This window comes from Balaenoptera ricei, chromosome 20, assembly GCF_028023285.1.
Source record: "Balaenoptera ricei isolate mBalRic1 chromosome 20, mBalRic1.hap2, whole genome shotgun sequence".
NCBI classification, from domain to species: Eukaryota; Metazoa; Chordata; class Mammalia; order Artiodactyla; family Balaenopteridae; genus Balaenoptera; species Balaenoptera ricei.
In genome coordinates, this window is record NC_082658.1 from 53,810,554 (window position 1) to 53,829,756 (window position 19,203).

A 19,203-nucleotide genomic window follows, 5' to 3' on the forward strand; every position below is an offset into this window, starting at 1 on the left:
CTAGTCAGTTCCCTTCTCTGTCATAATCACCAGGAACAGCCAAAGCAGACAATGACAAGGGTCAGACAATATGGGTTAACACCCATTTGCTGGCAACAAGTGCGAGCATTGACTCCAGGGACCATCTCTTGAATGAACAATAAATCCAGAGCTACCCAGTATCCCCCAAAGTGAGCGAGAGGAGAAGTCAGGAAGATAACTCACCTCTTTCTGCAGGAGATTCCATTCTGTCTCACTGACTAAGCGGTAACCACTGGGAGACACATAAGCACTTTCCATACCCTGTGTGACACTAGACAGGAGGGATGCCGTTTCTTCTTGTTCTGGTGTCATCGCCTTGATTGCTCTTTCCTGATCTTTGGTTAACATAAACCCACTTGGCATTTGCAGTGACCCAAGGGAGGCGGTATCAAAGTTCTCAGTCACCGAATCTGCTCCTACCAACGGTCCAAAATCTGATTCGTCCAGGTTCCCAGCAGATTTTGCTTTGTAGTTATAGCCTAAAGCTTTGGATTGCAGTGAGCCTGAGGTTCCCAAGCTGTCTGTAGACTGTGCTCTCCTGAGCCCATCTTTAAACATGTCATTGTCTGATTTACTGAATGGATCCCCGGATGGCAACAGTAAGTCTGCATCTAAAGAATGGACTGAACCATGGTTGCTATCTAAATGCTCCTGAAATGTGAAAATACATTGCCAGTTAGACAATTCCTGATATTTTCAAAGAGAAAAACTACCATATTTTATAAAGTATTTTGCTACACGTTACACATGACAATCTTCAGTGTGCTGCCTTCATATATTAATTGAACAAACATTTATTGAGTGTCTTCTATACCCTGGGCACTAAACCAAGCACTCAGGATACAACTGTGAACAATCTCTGACTTCAAAATGCTTAGTTTCATGAAAAAAATAAACAAGTGAACCAAGTAAACAGGCTATTAGAATATCATATTCAATAAAATGACAGGCTACAGCTACGTACTGAATGCTCTGGGAGCTCACGGAGAGGAATTCAGCCCAGACATAAGAATCAGGGAAGGTCTCCTGAAATTCAGCATTGGGTATATGGAACACGAGGTGCCTGCTGTATATCCAAGTAGAGATGTCCACCCAATAGAGGGACAAAGAAGTCTTTAGATAGAGACTTGGGAGTAACCACTATACAGTAATAATTAAAGCCACGGCAGCAAATCAGAACACTTAGGATGAGTCTGTAGGATATGAAGAAAGCCAAGGGCAAGGCCCTGAGAAACATCAATTTTGTCCATTTTGGGGACGGACAGAGGAAGGAGTACCCAGAATAGAAGGGAAATGAGGATAATGTTGTACACTAGAAACTAAGTTTCAAGCAAGGTGTAATCAACATGTTAAATAAGGCTGCATCAAGTGAAAGAAGCCAGACGCAAAAGGTCACACACTGTATGATACCATCTCTATGAAATATCCAGAATAGGTAAATCCCCAGAGACCAAAAACAAATTAGTGGTTGCCAGAGGTTAAAGGGAAAGGAGAGTAGGGAGTGACTCCTTAGTGATATAAGGGGTCTCTTTTGGGGGCAATGACAATCTTCTGAAACTAGACAGGTAATGGTTACACAACACTGTAAATGTACTAAAGGCCATTGAATTGCACATTTTAAATGGTTAATTTTTTGTTATGTGAATTCCATTTCAAGTTTTTTTTTAATGTGGTGCAGCACACTCCCAAAGTCAAAAAAGCACACCAGTACCATTCTAGCACAGTTTGTAGGAAAATCAGAAAGCAAGGAAAATGTAGCAAGTTTTTCTTGAAACTAAATTTATTCAATTTAAAGAACTGGCTTTTATTTTAAGATACTATCCTGTCTACTTTTTGTTGTTAAATGTCCTTCCTTTTATGAACTGGAAAAGACTAAAATACAGATTTTCTTTCAATGTTTTAAAAATATCCTTACTTGATGTAATAAAAAGTTGACAACTTTTATGTTAATTCCTCCATTTATTTCTTTTTAAATGTTGTGGTTTTTTTTTTATAAGGCTTTTTAATCTGTGAAATTCCGATGGCTGAGGAACACAAATCTAGTATATACTGAGCTAGCTATGGCAAAGGTCCCAAATAAGCACCCTAATAAAAACTGGAGAGAGCACATTCTGTTGGCTTATAAAGGAACACGATATCTAACGCTATCATATATTAACACAATGCTACTGTGACACCAAAGAAGGAAGGGGACAAGAAGGACAAGAAAGTTGTGAGGGCCATTTAAAAAACACCAGACTACCATGCTGAAAACAACACTTACAAGGAACATATACTTGTAGGGGTATGTAAACTGTTACACTGTTTCTGAAAGATGATTCAACAATATGTTTGTTTACGCTCTGAAACTCAGCAGTTCTCTTCCCAAGAACTTATATTAAAGGAGTAATCAGATAAGTCCATGACTTTTATACAAAGAAGAATTATATATAATAGCATTATGGCATTACTCATAATAATGAAAATTTTTTTACTAGTGAAAAATGAAATAATTGACTATCTGTTAGTGTGTTAATCATGCTTATTTTCTATATTTTATGATGTTTTTGACCTTTTGAAGGCCTTGCTGGCTGAGGAGAGACTGCCTCTTCCAAACTAGCTAATTCCTAGAAATAATAAACAACTTGCCTATGAATATGTCTTTCACATCTAAATCAACCAATCTCAAGTCGATACTCCCAACCAACTCCTTTATCTAACTCTTACACACCAAGCCAGTATTTCCCCTGCTCTAAATCAACCCAGGGCCAGGTACCAGAAAACTGAAAATAGACTCTATGCCCCAAAGCCCACTGGATTTATTCAAACTAGCCAGTCCTATGCTATTTACCCTGCCCTACCTTTCCCTCGAAAATCCCAATAATGGCTGTGGTCTGTGCTTTCCCCTTGCTCCTGCTTTTGCTTCATAACCAACTCTGGTGCTTCTCCATGTGACTCTGCACAGTGTACCATGACTCTCATTTCTAGAGGGACTGTAACATTAAACTTCTTGTTCAATGGCATTAACCTATGTCATCACTCGGTCACCTTTATAAATTAAAACCTGGGCACAAATCAATTTGTAGGAGATTAAGGAATTATGGTACATTTACATGCTGAAATACTGTTAGTCATTAAATATCATTTTGGGGGAAAACACTTACTGATGTGCCAAAACCTTTAAAGACAGATTTAAGTGGGGGAAAAAATGTACATAAAACATCATGTACAGTTACAATCTGTATTATGTTTAAAAAGTACAAATAGAAACACACATATGTTACCTTTGGAAATGGAAAAAGAGGGAAAGGAGAGGTACATACCAAAATGTTAGTGGTGGTATCTCTGGCTAGTAGAATTATCAGTTATTTTTATTTTGTATGACTTTCTGTACTTTCCAAATTTTCCATAATGAACACATATTACTTTTGTGGTGAGAAAAGCATATTCTAAGCATTTAGGTTAAAGAAGATATAGGGTCCTACAAATTTTAAGTGGCTTTAGCAATATATCTAAGTCTCCAAAGCATTCCATATTAACTTTAAATCAACAGGCTAAAGTAAACTGTCACTGCCTCTCAATACAAAACAAGTACATTCAACATTCAAACTGCAAAACATCAGATCTGAAAGGCTATAAGATATTTCAATGTCAGAAAATGTTATGCACAATATACAGTATGAATCTGTTAAGACACTATTAAAAAATTTTAAGTGCCTCACTGTAAATCACAACAAATTTCCTTTTCCTGTTTTCCTGCTAAAATATTTTTTTTAAAGTTTGAAACTTTGCCAAACATTCCTGGACACAGGACTGCATGATGCAGAAACCACATAATATTTGGCAGTACGCAAAAATTGAGACATTCTCTTGGAAATCTATTTTAAAAAAAAGACAAAGCAGAATCAGGGCAAGGTTCTCAGTGTATGAGCCAAGAGAGAGAATGTACAAAAACAATTACATCATACTTTTCAGTGTCCACTAGGATTTTTTAAAGCATTTTTTCAATGTCAAATAATCCATAAACATGGAAATATGAGCCACCAGCAAGTAGATTTTACATGGCTCAGCGTAAATCTGCAAACTAAACAGAAACATAATACCTTTGAAAGTGAGAAAAGACCCTTATCCAATTTACCTGAAACTGGTTCACCAGGCAGGGAAAGGAGGTAGGGGTGGGGGAGTAAGTATGAATCTCTAAACAGCAGGGACAGTATAAACAATGCATATGAGAATGGACAGCTAGTAGAAACGTCTGGCTGTGATGAAGTGGAGAGTATGTTAAGGCTGGAAGGGTCAATTCAACTCCAAAGGCCCTTGTATGGCAAGCTGGGGACCTTAGTTTTTACCCTACAGTCAATTAACAGAAGCATTTCCTTCCCTGAAGAAGAGATATCAGCTTGAGTCTTGAAGGATGAATAGAAGAATTCCAGAACTCAGAAAGGCAGAGGGAGGTAAGCACTCCAGGTAAAGGAACCAATGTGCAAGACAGAGAGTATAGCACAACAAGATGAGCAATGTGGCTAAACCAGAGTGCATATTATGAAGGGTCTTGACTGTCTGAGTGAGGAAGTTGCACTTAATTGTGTAGGTAATGGGAGTGGGTGGTGGTTCTGACTAGGGGAGTAGCCTGACTATAGCTGCACTTAAGAAAAATAAATCTGACAGTAATGCTGAGGGTACAGTGGAATGGGACAGGCTGAAGACAGGAAATGTAATGAGGAGGCCCTTGCCACATGTGGGTGAGAGGCGATGAGGCCATAGGAACACCACTTTACACTTTCCACCTCCAAGTCTCTCTACTCTGCCCATTCCCAATACCTGAAATGTTCTACCCTACTCCATCACAATCTGCCAAACCCCATACACTCTTCTCAGGGCTTAAGATCTAATACTTGATAATACTCAAATACAGGCCATAGAGAATTAAGTGTTTCAATACTTTAGATAAAATCTCTTTTAAACAAAAGCTCAAAGTATTAGAAACATTTATTCATATCAAAAATGATTTTGCAGGGGCTTACCTGGTGGCACAGTGGTTAAGAATCCGCCTGCCAATGCAGGGCACACAGGTTAGAGCCCTGGTCAGGGAAGATCCCACATGCCACGGAGCAACTAAGCCCGTGTACCACAACTACTGAGCCTGAGCTCTAGAGCCCACGAGACGCAACTACTGAGCCCACGTGCCACAACTACTGAAGCCCGTGAGCCTAGAGCCCGTGATCTGCAACAAGAGAAGCCACTGCAATGAGAAGCCCGCGCACCACAATGAAGAGAAGCCCCTGCTCGCCACAACTAGAGAAAGCCCACGCCCAGCAACGAAGACCCAACTCAGCCAAAAATAAATAAATAAATTTATTTAAAAAAAAAAAAAAGATTTTGCAGATATTATTTAAATTTTCTTCTGATGTTTTAATTTTGGAACCGCTAGAAAAAAGAACATCTAATTGTTTCACAGACCATGAGAGAAACTGCATGTTTCAAATTGTACTACCTATAATACTGTGAAAACAGCTGAAAATAAAGTATTATCACTTTATCTAATTTTCAGCTAGTAGCTACTACCCACTTCCCATATGAACAATGTAACTGACTGATGTAAGAGAAGCTAAAAATGGTTAACACTGTGTATATGATGATTTTAATTATAGATTCATTATACCTCCTCATTTGATAACTTGGCTGAAGATTCTTCATGAGTTAAAGCACACACTACTGGTATTTTTACTTCTTCCTCAACATTTGTTTTTTTGTGATCCTTTCTCTTACTAAGTCTTTGTTGTTCATCTTCCTCCTAAAAGTTAGGAAGAAAAAATACATATTACCCAGGTAATCTATACTTAATGATTCCCACAGTTCTTTAACCACTCAAAACAAATATAAAAGTATACTACATGAAAGGCAAAACAAAAGAGAGCAAATCACCCACCTCTTCTTCAAGTGATTTGAGAAAGAAAATTTACATAGAATGTTCCTTCAGCTTATTATGGAAAACAAATAGGAAAAAGTTATGGCATTACACATCCATTTGAAACATGTACAAATTTATATGAAATACAAATGAATGATTGAAGCTGATGTAATAATTCACTCAACAAAGATCAAAGATACCTTCAATGCCCCCCCCCCGCAAAACACTCTAGTGGGGAGGGACAAATACACGATTACATCACTATATAAGTATGTACAAGGTCCTATAGGAGAGAAGACAAAGATTTCATCTGAGGGAGCTAGAAAGGGGGGCCCAAAGAAGGTAACACTTGAGCTGGATCTTGAAGAATCAGTAAGATGAGTTTGCCAATTGTATGAGAGGAGACAAGCAAGGGTTCCAGGGAGAAAAGAAGTATGTAAAACGGAGAGGGGCACGGAAGAGCAGGCATGTGGGGAATACTGAATAATCTCATGTGACTAAAAAGAGGGCAGGCACATGAGTAGTGAGGTACATGGAGAAGGGGGTGGTGATTAAGTGCTTAGACTCTGGAATCAGAGACTGGTCAACCCTCAGATATGCCATTAGTCCCTATCTCATATGGGAATTTTTGTTGTGTGTTTTTCTGTTTTGAGAACCACATGAGATAAAGCTTTACATATAAAGCCTTAGCACAATGCTGGCGCATAGGCCTTAAATGACCAGTTCTGGAATTTAGACTACTCTAATGGGAAGCAGGAAAAGCATGATTGTATCTGTACTTTAGAATCTAAATCCTCAAGTTGACTGTGTCTACACACAAGATGAATGAATCAATTAAGAGAAAAGAAATTTAAAAAGGAAGAAACTTCTGAAAAACAAAATCTAACCTAAGTTACACAAGATAATTTAAAATATTTCTTACAGTACCTACAAAAGCTTCTACACAGCTATCCTAGGGAAATATTTGCACACATACACAACACAGTATAGGATATTAGCTGCAAAACTATTTGAAATGACAAAAAAAAAGAAGAAAGAAAAACCATCTAGATGCCCACTACAAAGAGAAGGATTAAATCAAATATAGTGCATCCATGTCACCAGCTAACAAGAATGAGATAGATCTCTAAAGTGAAAATATATCCAAGATGATGCTTATGAGAAAAATAAGCTACAGAATACTTATACTATGATTTCAGTTGTATGGGGAAAAAAAAAAAAAAGAAACGTGAATATACACTTATAAACACATAGAAGTGGTATGGAATACTACCTTCCAAACTGATTATTCCTGATTATAAAAGTGGTTATTTCTGTGAAGGGAAGTATGTGAGATGTCAAGGGAGATTTTCACTTTATCACTTTATTTTTTCACTTTGTATTTAAAACAAAATATTTTAACATGAGAATGTATTTATGTATTACTCATATAATTGTTTTTTAAGATAAGGAGAAAACAGGATCCTGGGTATGCAGCCCTCTAGACACCTGCCTTTTCATGTCACTCAGCCTCTCCATCCCCACCCATCACTGTCTAATAAGGCTTTCAGAGCAATGTCACAAAAGACATGGCCTGGATTAACACAATTCAGGAGCCCTAGGAGAACTGGACAGAACTGTAGAGAAAGATTTTCTCAGAAATATGCACTACTGCATCCTGCAGACTGAAGAGGATCATTTCTAAATCAGTTCTTCCCCTTCCCCCCAGACAAGGCCATTTCTAAAGTTGAAAAACAAAATCCCTCAAATGCAGCTATTATGTTTTTTGAAATGGCATACATCAACTTTGTTTCAGGCTTAAGTCAATCTATAATATACATAAAGAAATATGATGTGTCGGGGTGGAGTGGTTTATTAACAAGGCAAACAAGTCCTACAAAACTGGTATTCACCTGATCTTTCTTCTTCAGTTCTTCAACTTGTCGGAGCTGTTCTGAAGTTAGCACAATTTCCATTCGCTGCATGTCCCTCATCAGCAAACGCTGAGATTCCAGGAACTGGTCATTGGCCTTCTGCCACGTGTGTTTCAACTGGTTGTGCTGTTGTCGCTCTTGCTCCAAGAGGTGGCATACTGTTTAGGAATCCCCCAACCAAAAACACTGAATTTTAATGGTAGGCAATTTCTTTAACATAGGACTAACTAGACTAGACCCGGCCAAAGGTCCATCCGGTCTGGGATTCTGCCTCTGACAAGAACCCAGGGGCAACCTGCCATAGGACAAGGCAGCTGTCCCCACACCACCTGTCTAAGCAGAGTCTCCCAAAGTGTGTTCCTAGGAAGAGCAACGTGTGAAAAAAAGATTTCTGTGCTCAGTGAGTTTCAGAAACCTTGGGTTAAAAACTTTTTTTTAAAGATTTCTTTACTGCAGGACTTTGAACTCAGGGTCTCAAGTATGTCTATGTTCTCTTGTAAGGTGATATATAATACAATACCTCCCAAATTTATTTGACCAAAAAATTCTTTCCACAGTGCCACTCATGTAACAAATGTTCTAGGGAATACAATTTGGGAAACACTGCTCTAAAGGGAAAACACATAGTAACCACTCCTAATTGTCTTTAATACATTCTGAATAAATCTTGTTATCCAGGAATCCTTCTCGAGTCCATTTAGTTTTGACCTCTCAGGATAAGTCAAAGAATCTTTGTAAATGCTTGTGTTATTGATATTCATCAGCTCAGCCATCTTCTTTGGGAAAAAAAGAATAGATGGTATCATCTATCAGCCCATCTACCCAGTTACCCAAGCCAGAAACCTGAGAGAAAAGTCATACTTCTGACTTTTCCTCACCCAACACATTCAACTGTGACAGAGGCCTACTAATGCTACTTCCTGTGTGATATGACACTCCATCTTCTGCCTTCTGCCTTAGATTTAGGACTTAGACAACTACAACAGGAGTCTCTTCATAACCCTTCCTGCCATTCGTCTGGCCCTCTCTATTCTATCCTCCACACTGCTGTAAAACTGAACTCTCTAGAAGGTAAAACATTACCACTCTCAAGCTTAAAACCCTTCAGAGAAGCCAGACACAAAAGGCCACATACTGTATAATCCCATTTATACAGAAGTCCAGAATAGGCAAATCTATAGAGACAGAAAGTAGATTAGTGGTAGCCAGGGGCTGGGGGGAAGAAGAGAATAGGGAATGACTGGTAATGGTTACAAAATTTCTTTTTGGAGTAACGAAAATGTTCTGGAGGTAGATAGTGGTGATGGTGTACGACTTTGTGAATATATTAAACATCATTGAACAGGTACCTTATCTCGGTAAAGCTGTTATTTAGGAAAAAAAAAACTTCTAAATCCTTCAGAGCCTACTTATTACCAACACGATAAAATCCAGAATCCTTAGCATAAGGTCTCCAGGATCTGGCCCATGTCTACCTCTCATGTCTCACATTTTGCCCCACTGCCTCTTGCATTTTAATTTTGCTGAACTGTATTTCTTACAGTTTCGTTACCTTGTTGCACCACATGCAAATGGCCTTGAATGCCATGCTCCTCTCTGACGACCTGACAAACACCTACCTACCTATCTTTCAAAACTCCACTTAACAACCTCTTTTAAGAAGCCTATTCATGGCACCGTTGCCTCCTAACACACTTCCTAGCACATATGATATGCAACTGCACTGCACTTGGTTGCATATCTAATTTCCTCAATTTAGGCTCTAATTTACACTGCTGCTCAATTTTTAACTATCTTCTTTTCACGTAAATACTACTTTTTTGGTGTGAATGTTTCAGTAGAAATTACTCTACCCCCTTACTCATTTTAATGAAATTTCTCAGATACTTCTCCAGGTATATTAGGAAGGTCTGGTAGTCTTGTACTATTTCTGGAAGGGTTGGGACACATAGGTTAAACAGAAAGTCCTATTTCTTCTGGACACCCTTTCAGAGTTTGAGTGTCTTTCTGACTGCAGCAGCACTTTTGAAAAGCATTTCCTGAGAGCCAAAGACTCAAACACTGGATTACTTTAATAACATTTTATAAAATAATTCTGTAGGCTTATATAATTTCAACTTCCCACTATTTGGGATAAAAACCTAACTCCTATGCAAACCTGAATTATTTATGGAAGAGCTATATTTTCCATGACCACAGTCTTAAATTTTCATATTAAAACATGTTACTAGTATAACCTGCAACGAATATAAGATTTCAAGAGGTCCATGCATTTAGATGAGGTAAAAATTTAACCTTTATTTTCACTAACCTCTAACTGAAATTTACCATTTCCTTCAATTATAAAATATAGACAACAAACCACAGTAAGTATAACAATACCCATGACTTGGTCACTAACAGGAGTCATAGATACTTTTGTATCTCAGTACAGCTGTTGCAGATATCTTAATATATTATTTATGCTCATCATACTTCAAAATTACAGTAGTTATTAGACCTGGTACTAGACCTTGTTATTTAATGCATTGATAAAATAGCACATTTATTACTATAAGTTTGCAGTTATTTATATTTTGATAACTGTTTTATAATATAATTGATTTCTTTTATAATTCTATGTATTTTATGTATTAAAAACATTATTCTGAGAGGGCTTCACAAGACTGCCAAAGCAGTCTGTGACACAAAAGGGTTATTACGAATCTCAGGTATACAAGATTCAAAAGAATTAAAGACAAATATATATTTTAATGGGAAAGGATGAGCCTATTTCCCCTATCCTGAGAAAACAGAGTCAATTTCTGCATCACTCTGCTACCAGACTAGCGAAATCAAAATTATCTCTTATAAACAGGGGTGCTACTTAAGAACACTAGAATATACCATCTGCCCTCTCTGTCCCATTTTCACTTTTGCTAATTCACCTCCACCAAAATAGGTTTGGAGCAAAAGCAGTTTAAGCAGCAACTTCCTATTATCTTTCTGCCCAGAGTTTGTGAATTCTTACTGGGGTCCTGGAGGAAACAGAAACCATTAACAATCCAAATATCTTTTCAAACCAACTGCAAAGCTTAAACTGAATCACTAACATGTTGGATTGGCATTTTGGAATTTGTTACTGTTATTAATAAATATCACTTTTACTTACATAGTTCTCTTACAGACTGAGATTAAAAATGTAAAGAATATATATTTACCTTCATGCAATTCTTTCCGAAGTTTCTCAGCATCTTCCTGTAAAACAGATTTCTGAGTATTCAAAACAGCTACGTACATCTCCAGATCAGTCCTACAAGATTTCTCAGCTTCCAGATAATGATTCAGTTCTTTAACCTGAAAAAGATGCAATTCCATTAAACTAAAATTTCCAACAGTGTCTACCTTAGGTATAATGGTAAGTTCTGGAGGTGCCTTGAAAAAAGCTTACATTTATAATTATGTAAATTTAAATTTACCCCCAAATTAACATTTATAATTTTTAATTACAAAACAAACATATACTTACTAAAGAAAACTGGGAAAATAACACAATTGACAATAATTAATAGTAAGCATTATCCATAATCATCACCAGAGTAAATATACAATTGAGATTACACATAACAGTTTTGTACCTTGCTTTTAAACAGGTGGTTCCAATTTGTATTCCCAGAGCAACATACACATGTGCTCATTTTATCACATACTCAGTGAACCCAGGTTGTTTTTTATTTTTTATTTTTGTTGTTTTTTAAACAGTATTTTCTAAAGATAAAAATGGTATCATACTCTTGTAAGTTTGCTTTTCTTTGATTTCTGGTGAGGTAATTCCAAATGCCTTAAATTTATAAAAAGGAGACATTTTCATAGACATAAATTCATGGAAGGAAAAAAGAGGAAGCCATGATGGAAAAAACAACCTGTCTCATACTGTAATGAACATAAACTTGAAGCCAAGTGCAGAATACTTCTTAAAAATTACATCTTTTTTTTTTTTTTTTAAAGGTCAAGTTTTTTTGTTTTTTTTTTTAAATTTATTTATGGCTGTGTTGTGTCTTCATTTCGGTGCGAGGGCTTTCTCTAGTTGTGGCAAGCGGGGGCCACTCTTCATCACGGTGCGCGGGCCTCTCACTATCGCGGCCTCTCTTGCTGTGGAGCACAGGCTCCAGATACGCAGGCTCAGTAATTGTGGCTCACGGGCCCAGCTGCTTCGTGGCATGTGGGATCTTCCCAGACCAGGGCTCGAACCTGTGTCCCCTGCATTGGCAGGCAGATTCTCAACCACTGCGCCACCAGGGAAGCCCTACATCTTCTTTTTTAATGTCTTATTTCTGTTGAACAATTAACTATAATTTTCAAATATTAACAATATAGTCTAATATCTGAAATAGTTCTAACCAAAATAAAATGCAATCTTGCCCCAGAAAGTGATTAAAGAATCACTTGCTCTACCCTTCCTTACAAATTGCCCATCCTAAATTGTGGCCATTTAAACTAACTTTCAACTTTTTCAAATGGTTATGTCTAATTTCACTTTCAAGGTTATATTTATGCCTTTTATCTTCCCATTTCTTCAAAATAGCTGGCTGATCTGTTTTCAGTTATCTTTACTCCTAGATCATTAATACATTAGCACTGGTCATGGACTAAAATGATTATTTAAGCTGCCATTTGATGCTTCACTGGAGGCTGTCAGCCAACCAGAAACATACTGTACACTAACCAAGCATGACAAAGTGCTGACTGTTGTCAGGCACTTTCCCTATCACCTGGAGAGGTGGTAATTCAGTTAATGATAAAGGAAAGTCAATATGTCAGATATAAAATGGTGGTATATAACCACTAACTCTATCAGCTATTACTTCTTAGAATAAATATTTGACTCTATTAATAATGAATTAATTTCTAACATTCGAAAGCTACTGAGCAGAACTCTGGGAAGATGGTGACAGTGAATGTGTGGTACATGGATTTTCTTGAATTCCACACACCCTAACAACAGAACTAATAAGATAACAGAACTCAGAATACATGAACATCTACCAAACAGAAAAAAAAGCGATAATTAGAGGGTGGGGACAAACCACTGAAAGCTACCTATATGGAATTACATGGTATCAGCGTCTGTGCAGGAGAAAGTAAAGGGAAGCAACAAGGGCCGGAGAACTCCCAAAATATTCAACAGGGATTCCAACTTCACGACAGCAGCTGAAAAGTGGGAAGAGTTTCACACACTCCAATAGTGGATAAACACAACAAATTTATGTTGTAAGACTTACAATCTGGTAAGAATAAAACGGCATTTGATTTTCACTTACATTTCGTTGATTTCTAGTGAGACTGAATATCTTTTCACATTCCTTAACTTCCTCTTTTGTGAACTGCTTGTTCATATTCTTTACTTGTTTCTCTGTTGGGCCATTTGTCACTTATGGACATGGCAATTTTTATTAATTTTGGACACTAATTTTTTGTCAGGTATAGGTAACTTTTAACAGTCTATAATTCTCTTTTCAACTTTTTGTGATATCTTTTAATAAGGAAGTTTTATATTCTAATATAGGCAAATTTGTCAATCTCTTCTTTCATAGTATTTTTACCTTATTTAAGAAATGTTTTTATATCTCACATAACATATTCTCCTTTTTAAACATCTAAAAGTTTTAAAGATTTACGTTTACTCTTAAGATTTTAATTCACTTAAATTAATTTTTGAAAAGTGTGAGGTAGAAAGCTAACCTCACTTTAATCCATATTTATAACTATTTGAAAAGCCTATTTTTAAATAATCCATACTTTTTCCACTGACTTGTAATGCCACCTGTCAAATATCAAATTTCCATATATATATGGATATATTTCTGGGCTCTCTATTCTGTTCCACTGGTCCATTTGTTTATCTTTAAACCAGCAACAAACTATCTTAATTACAGTAGCTACAGTAATAGTAAAGCTACTGTAAGTCTTAATACTGGTAGGTAGGGCAAGTCTCCATACCTTGCCTTCTTCAAAATTTTGCTGGGTGTCGGGGCTTCCCTGGTGGCGCAATGGTTAAGAATCTGCCTGCCAATGCAGGGGACATGGGTTTGAGCCCTGGTCCAGGAAGATCCCACATGCCACAGAGCAACTAAGCCCGTGCGCCACAACTACTGAGCCTGCGCTCTAGAGCCCACAAGCCACAACTACTGAGCCCGCGCGCCACAACTACTGAAGCCCACGCTCCTAGAGCCCGTGCTTCACAACAAGAGAAGCCACCGCAATGAGAAGCCCGCACACCACAACGAAGAGTAGCCCCCGCTCGCCTCAACTAGAGAAAGCCCGCGCGCAGCAATGAAGACCCAACACAGCCAAGAATAAATAAATTTAATTAATTAATTTTAAAAAATTTTTGCTGGGTGTATTTCTGATCCTTCGCTTGTCCATATGAATTCTAGGATCTACTTATCGAGTTCCTTATTAAACCCTGCTGGATTTTGAGGGGAATTTTGAATTTACAGATTAATTTGGGGATATACTGCCTGCTTTACAATACAGTATTTTCTCACTCAGGAGCACACATGTATTCAAATTTTCATTTATAATGTGTTCCATAAAGATCTTACTCATTTTTATTTAGATATATTCTCAGGTAACTAATATAGGTTTTGTTTGTTTGTTTGCTATTGTGAACAGGAATTTTTCCCCATTGCATTTGTAAGTTGGATATTACTGGAGTACACAAACACTACTATTTTTGCATGTTGATCTTGCTGGAAACAACTTTCCTGAACTCTTATTAGGTCTAATTGTATGTCTGAATATTCTCTTGCTTTCCTATACAGAAAATCAGTTTCACTGCTTTCTTTCCAGTTATTATGCCTCATTTCTTTATCTCGGCTTATCTTATCACCTAGGACCACATAAACAATCTGAACAAAATCACTGAGCACGGGTCTCCTCATATGTTCCCATCATTAATGGTAAGGCTGCTAAACATTCATCATTAAGTATGATGTTTGCTGAAGGTTTGATAAATAGCCCTTTAATAAGTTATTGGGTGTTTAAATTTATCAAATGCCTTTCTGAATCTAAGATGAATTTATTACTCTTCTCCTATAATCTTTTTATGTGGTACATAAAAATAATAGGTTTTCTGGTGATATACCATCCTAAATTCCTGGGAATATCCCTTTTTGATCATGATGTCTTTTTTGCTTTTTCTTTTCCTTTTTTTAACTACCCAGCTGAAAAGTTTTGTTTCTGTATTCCTAAATGAGATAGATCTACAATTTTCTTTTAATACCTTTTTGTGAGTTTGTTTGTAATGAAGTTTTGTCTCATAAAATGAGTTGGAGAGCTTTCCCTCTTTTTCTGTTCTCTAATACAGCTTGTAAAATATAAGGATTACCTCTTTCCAAGAGGTTTGGAAAAACTTGTCTGCAAAACTAACTGAGTCTAATGTCTTTTGGAGGATAGGAGACAGGAGAAAAGGAGATTCTGACTATAAATTCACTTTCTTTAATAGTTACTAACTACATCGGCTCTCCTAATTTATCTTGAGACAATATTGGCTAATTATTTCCTATCAGGAATTTTTTCATTTCACCAAACGTACTTCATTTCAAACTTATTGCTGTGACATTGTCCATAGTATTTATTATTTTTAAGTCTCTACTGATTTGTAGTTATTTCCCTCTTTCATTTCTAATGGTTTAAGTCTTTTTTCTTTTTTCCTAATTAGGCTTATCAGGTTTGTCTATCTTACTACTTTTTCCATTTTTTTCATTATATTCACAATTTTCCTCTTGCTTTTCTATTTCATTAATTTCTGCTCTTATCTGCATTATTTCCTTCCATTCATACTGTTTGTACTATTGTTCTTTTTTTAGATTATTGAGTAAAAAATTCAAATCACTCTAAATATTTTACAATTCTTTTTTCCATATGAGTTAAATTGTTTTCATTTTCCAGACATTTCATCTTAGCTATGTTTTATTGTAAATAATTTAATAACCTGTGGTCAGAGATTTGGATGTGTATAACATCAAATCTTCAAAATCTGACGATATTTCCTTTGTGACATTATGAAAAGTATAATGTACCTAAAAATAACAATATTTATTCCATGCACTATCCTAAGTGCCTTATGTGTTAACTTATATAATCCTCATGACAGCCTTATGAAGGAGGTAGTATTATCCCCATTTTACAGTTGAGCAAACCAAAGCACAGTAAGATTAATTAATTTGCCCAAGGTCATCCACCTAATAAGTGCTGAGCTCTTAACTACTATGCTCTACTACTGTATAAAATATAGTCTCTTTCTCACTCTCTTAGTGACAGGATTCTATGTCCATTACATCTAAATTATTAATCAAGTTGCTCAAAACCCCTATATCCCTACTAATATGTTTTTTCTGCTTGCACTATCATTTGCTAAAGGACAGTTTAAATCCCCTCCTATAATTGTGAATGTCAATTTCCCCTCACAATTGTCACTTTTTAGTTCACATATTTCAAGGCTATGTAAGATGCAGTCAAGTGCATGACTATCATATCTTATTGATGAATTATAAATTAGAAGGGGTCCCTCTTTATCTCTATTAATTCTTTTTTCCTTTCATCCTACCTGTTTCATATTACAATTGCTAAACCAAGTTTCTTTTGATTAGAATTTACAAGGCATTGCTTTAAGTCTCTCTCTTTTTTTTTTCCAATCTTACTTTGTAGTTTTATTTTAGGTATATGTCTTACAAGCAATATAAATTTTGATTTTTAAAATCTAGTCTCTTTTAGTAGGTAATTATCAGCTTACTAGGATTATTGATACATGCCCATTTCTACACTCCTATATGTATTTCTACATTCCTATGTTGTGCTTCTGTTTATTACCTCTAAAATTTTTTTTCTTTCTTTCCTACTTTAATTATTAAAATGTTTGACATCCCTTTGTATTTCTTCTGTTGTGTCTTTATAGCCAACAAATCCAGCCACACTATAGCTACGTCATTTCTAAAAGATCAATTCTGGGGCTGATGTCAGAAAACAAAGTCACCTTTGAAAACTTTATTTTCCTTCATAACAAAACAAGAGAGATCAGGTCTCATTTTGCTAAGAAAATAAACACTGACTTTGTAACAAAGCAGCACAAGCATCACTACTGTCATTATTTTAAATATCCATAAGGGCAAAATCATCTCCAAACATTTTCTTGCATTTTCAAGAAAGCAAGAGTCTTAAGATGCATAGTTTAAATTACAGTTTTTACCCCCTTAGTATTCTAATTTTGCTCATGGCATTAGGGCAAAACCTTGGTTTCAAGCAAATGGATTACAATGTTCCACAACCTTTGAGGCCTCCAGCTCTTTAATCTTGTCTTCAGCCTCTGTCAGTTTATCTTTCAAAGCTGCAATTTCCTTCTCCATAGGCATCACAACAGACCGAAGTTTTTCAGCATCCTCTTGGGCCTATGGTTAAAAAGAATTAAATGCTACAACTTACTGATTTATTGCTTTTCTAAAAAACTCTAACCTCTCCACTTATTAAAATTAGTATAATAAATAAGTCCAGCAGGCACTGTATTAGCACTCACAAAATTGAACCACGTCTAACTTTTAAATGCTGCATTACTTTGAATGTCAAGTCATAATCACAACTTTCCCAAATATTCCATTTAGAACTTGGGAATAAGTAGCAAAATGGATCCACTAAGACAAATTTGACTTTTTTTTTTTTAAGTGAAAGCAGGTTTATTTAGAGAGATACACATTCCACAGACAGAATGCGGTCTGTCTCAGAAAGTGAAAGCAGCCACAAATTTGACTTTTTAATTAGTTGAGTAACTGAGTTGGAAAATATCTATATATAAAAGGAAATGCATATAATAAATAATTTTTATAATTCTGGTTACTAAATTAATGAAACCATAATCTCTTACAAATACTGAAAGGACTAATTAATTTTTTAACATAAAAAATAGAACATTTCCTAAAATATTAGAAAATTATGTTTCTATAAAAGGGCTTCCATCTAATTATTCAAACAGGGTATTTATCATTTTACTTTTGATATCTACATGAAACAAACCCAAAAAATAACCCTTAAAACCATGCTGCTTTCCATCCTTCATTCTCAAAAACATGGATTAAAAGGAAACAACATCCATAAACTAGCAAGTTGGTAAGAAACTTAATTTTATTTTATATACACACACGTATATTCACACAGAAACAAAGGCAGACTCAAAAAGTTAGCTTTTTTCCTTCTAGTGTAAATGAAAATTAATCTTATTCACTGAATTTAAAACAGTCCAAGCTTATCCTAAAGTGTTCATGATAGGGAAAATATTTTCTACGCCAAAATGTCAGTGGAGATTTAAAAAAAAAAAAATGCTCTCTCTCAGAAAAGAGGGACGCACTTTGTTTTCCAGTGCTTGCAAAGTCATTTCATCATTTATTTTATTTTGAACTAAGGACTGTTTGGAAAAGACATGTGAGCTTAAAATATCTTCAGCCAAGGCTAATTTGGGACGCTTATAGAGGTCTGCTGATTAAAATCATCAGGGAAAAAAAGGAGAGAAGAGGCAAAGAATTTAATACAGATTGAGTTATTTATTAATGCAACAATGACCTCACAATTCCAAGTGATGCATATCATAATAACAAAACTTTTAAAGATGACTTTTTTAAATAACAGAAAGGTCATTAAAAACAAGGAAAAGCTGAGACACTATCACAGCCAAGAGAAGCCTAAGAGACATGACTAAATGTAATGTGGTATTCTGGATGGGACTATGGAACAGAAAAAAGGACTTGGGTAAAAACTAATGAAATCTGAATACAAAGAAAGTACTTTAGTTAACAATAATCAATACTGACTTATTAATTGTGATAAATGTACCATACTAACATTAAGACGTTAATAGGGGAAACTGGGAGTGGAGTATATGGGAAATCTGTAGTATCTTCACAATTTTTCTGTAAATCAAAAACTGTTCTAAAATATAAAGTTAACTTTAAAAAATAAAATAAATTTTAAAAAGGATAAAAAGTGGCAGACTGCAGAAATTACGACTATGAATATATAAGAAGAATGGAAAAAAAAAAAACTATCCTCATGTGAATGGTACTGTGGCTCTGAATAAAATGTCTAATGATAGCATCAACTATGATTTACTCTGAAAAGACATGACAGAATTGAAGGCTACCTACTTTGGCTAACTATGGTAGATGACTAAGTGACTAGTGATCATGAAGACATTGTCAGATCCTCATGAAGACATTGTCAGATCCTCATGAAGAAGCTGAATTACAATCTTTTCCTGAAATAAGACAATGTAAATAATTATTCCTCAAGGTTCAAGCTTTTGTTTTGGGTGTTGAGTTCTCATATGATTTTTACACTATAAAAAAAAAATTA

The 19,203-nt window shown here is 35.8% G+C and overlaps 1 protein-coding gene across 1 annotated transcript in view; it reads right to left on the reverse strand.

Moving 5' to 3' along the window:
• Positions 1 to 19,203, reverse strand: part of RABEP1 (rabaptin, RAB GTPase binding effector protein 1) — a 105,109-nt gene that overhangs the window by 24,878 nt on the left and 61,028 nt on the right. The window contains exons 5-9 of the mRNA XM_059907727.1: positions 17,133 to 17,252; positions 11,025 to 11,160; positions 7,804 to 7,982; positions 5,663 to 5,794; positions 205 to 672 (exon numbers count right to left, since the gene is read on the reverse strand). Coding sequence (XP_059763710.1) covers positions 205 to 672; positions 5,663 to 5,794; positions 7,804 to 7,982; positions 11,025 to 11,160; positions 17,133 to 17,252 — 1,035 coding nt within the window. The remainder of the gene's footprint in view (positions 1 to 204; positions 673 to 5,662; positions 5,795 to 7,803; positions 7,983 to 11,024; positions 11,161 to 17,132; positions 17,253 to 19,203) is intronic.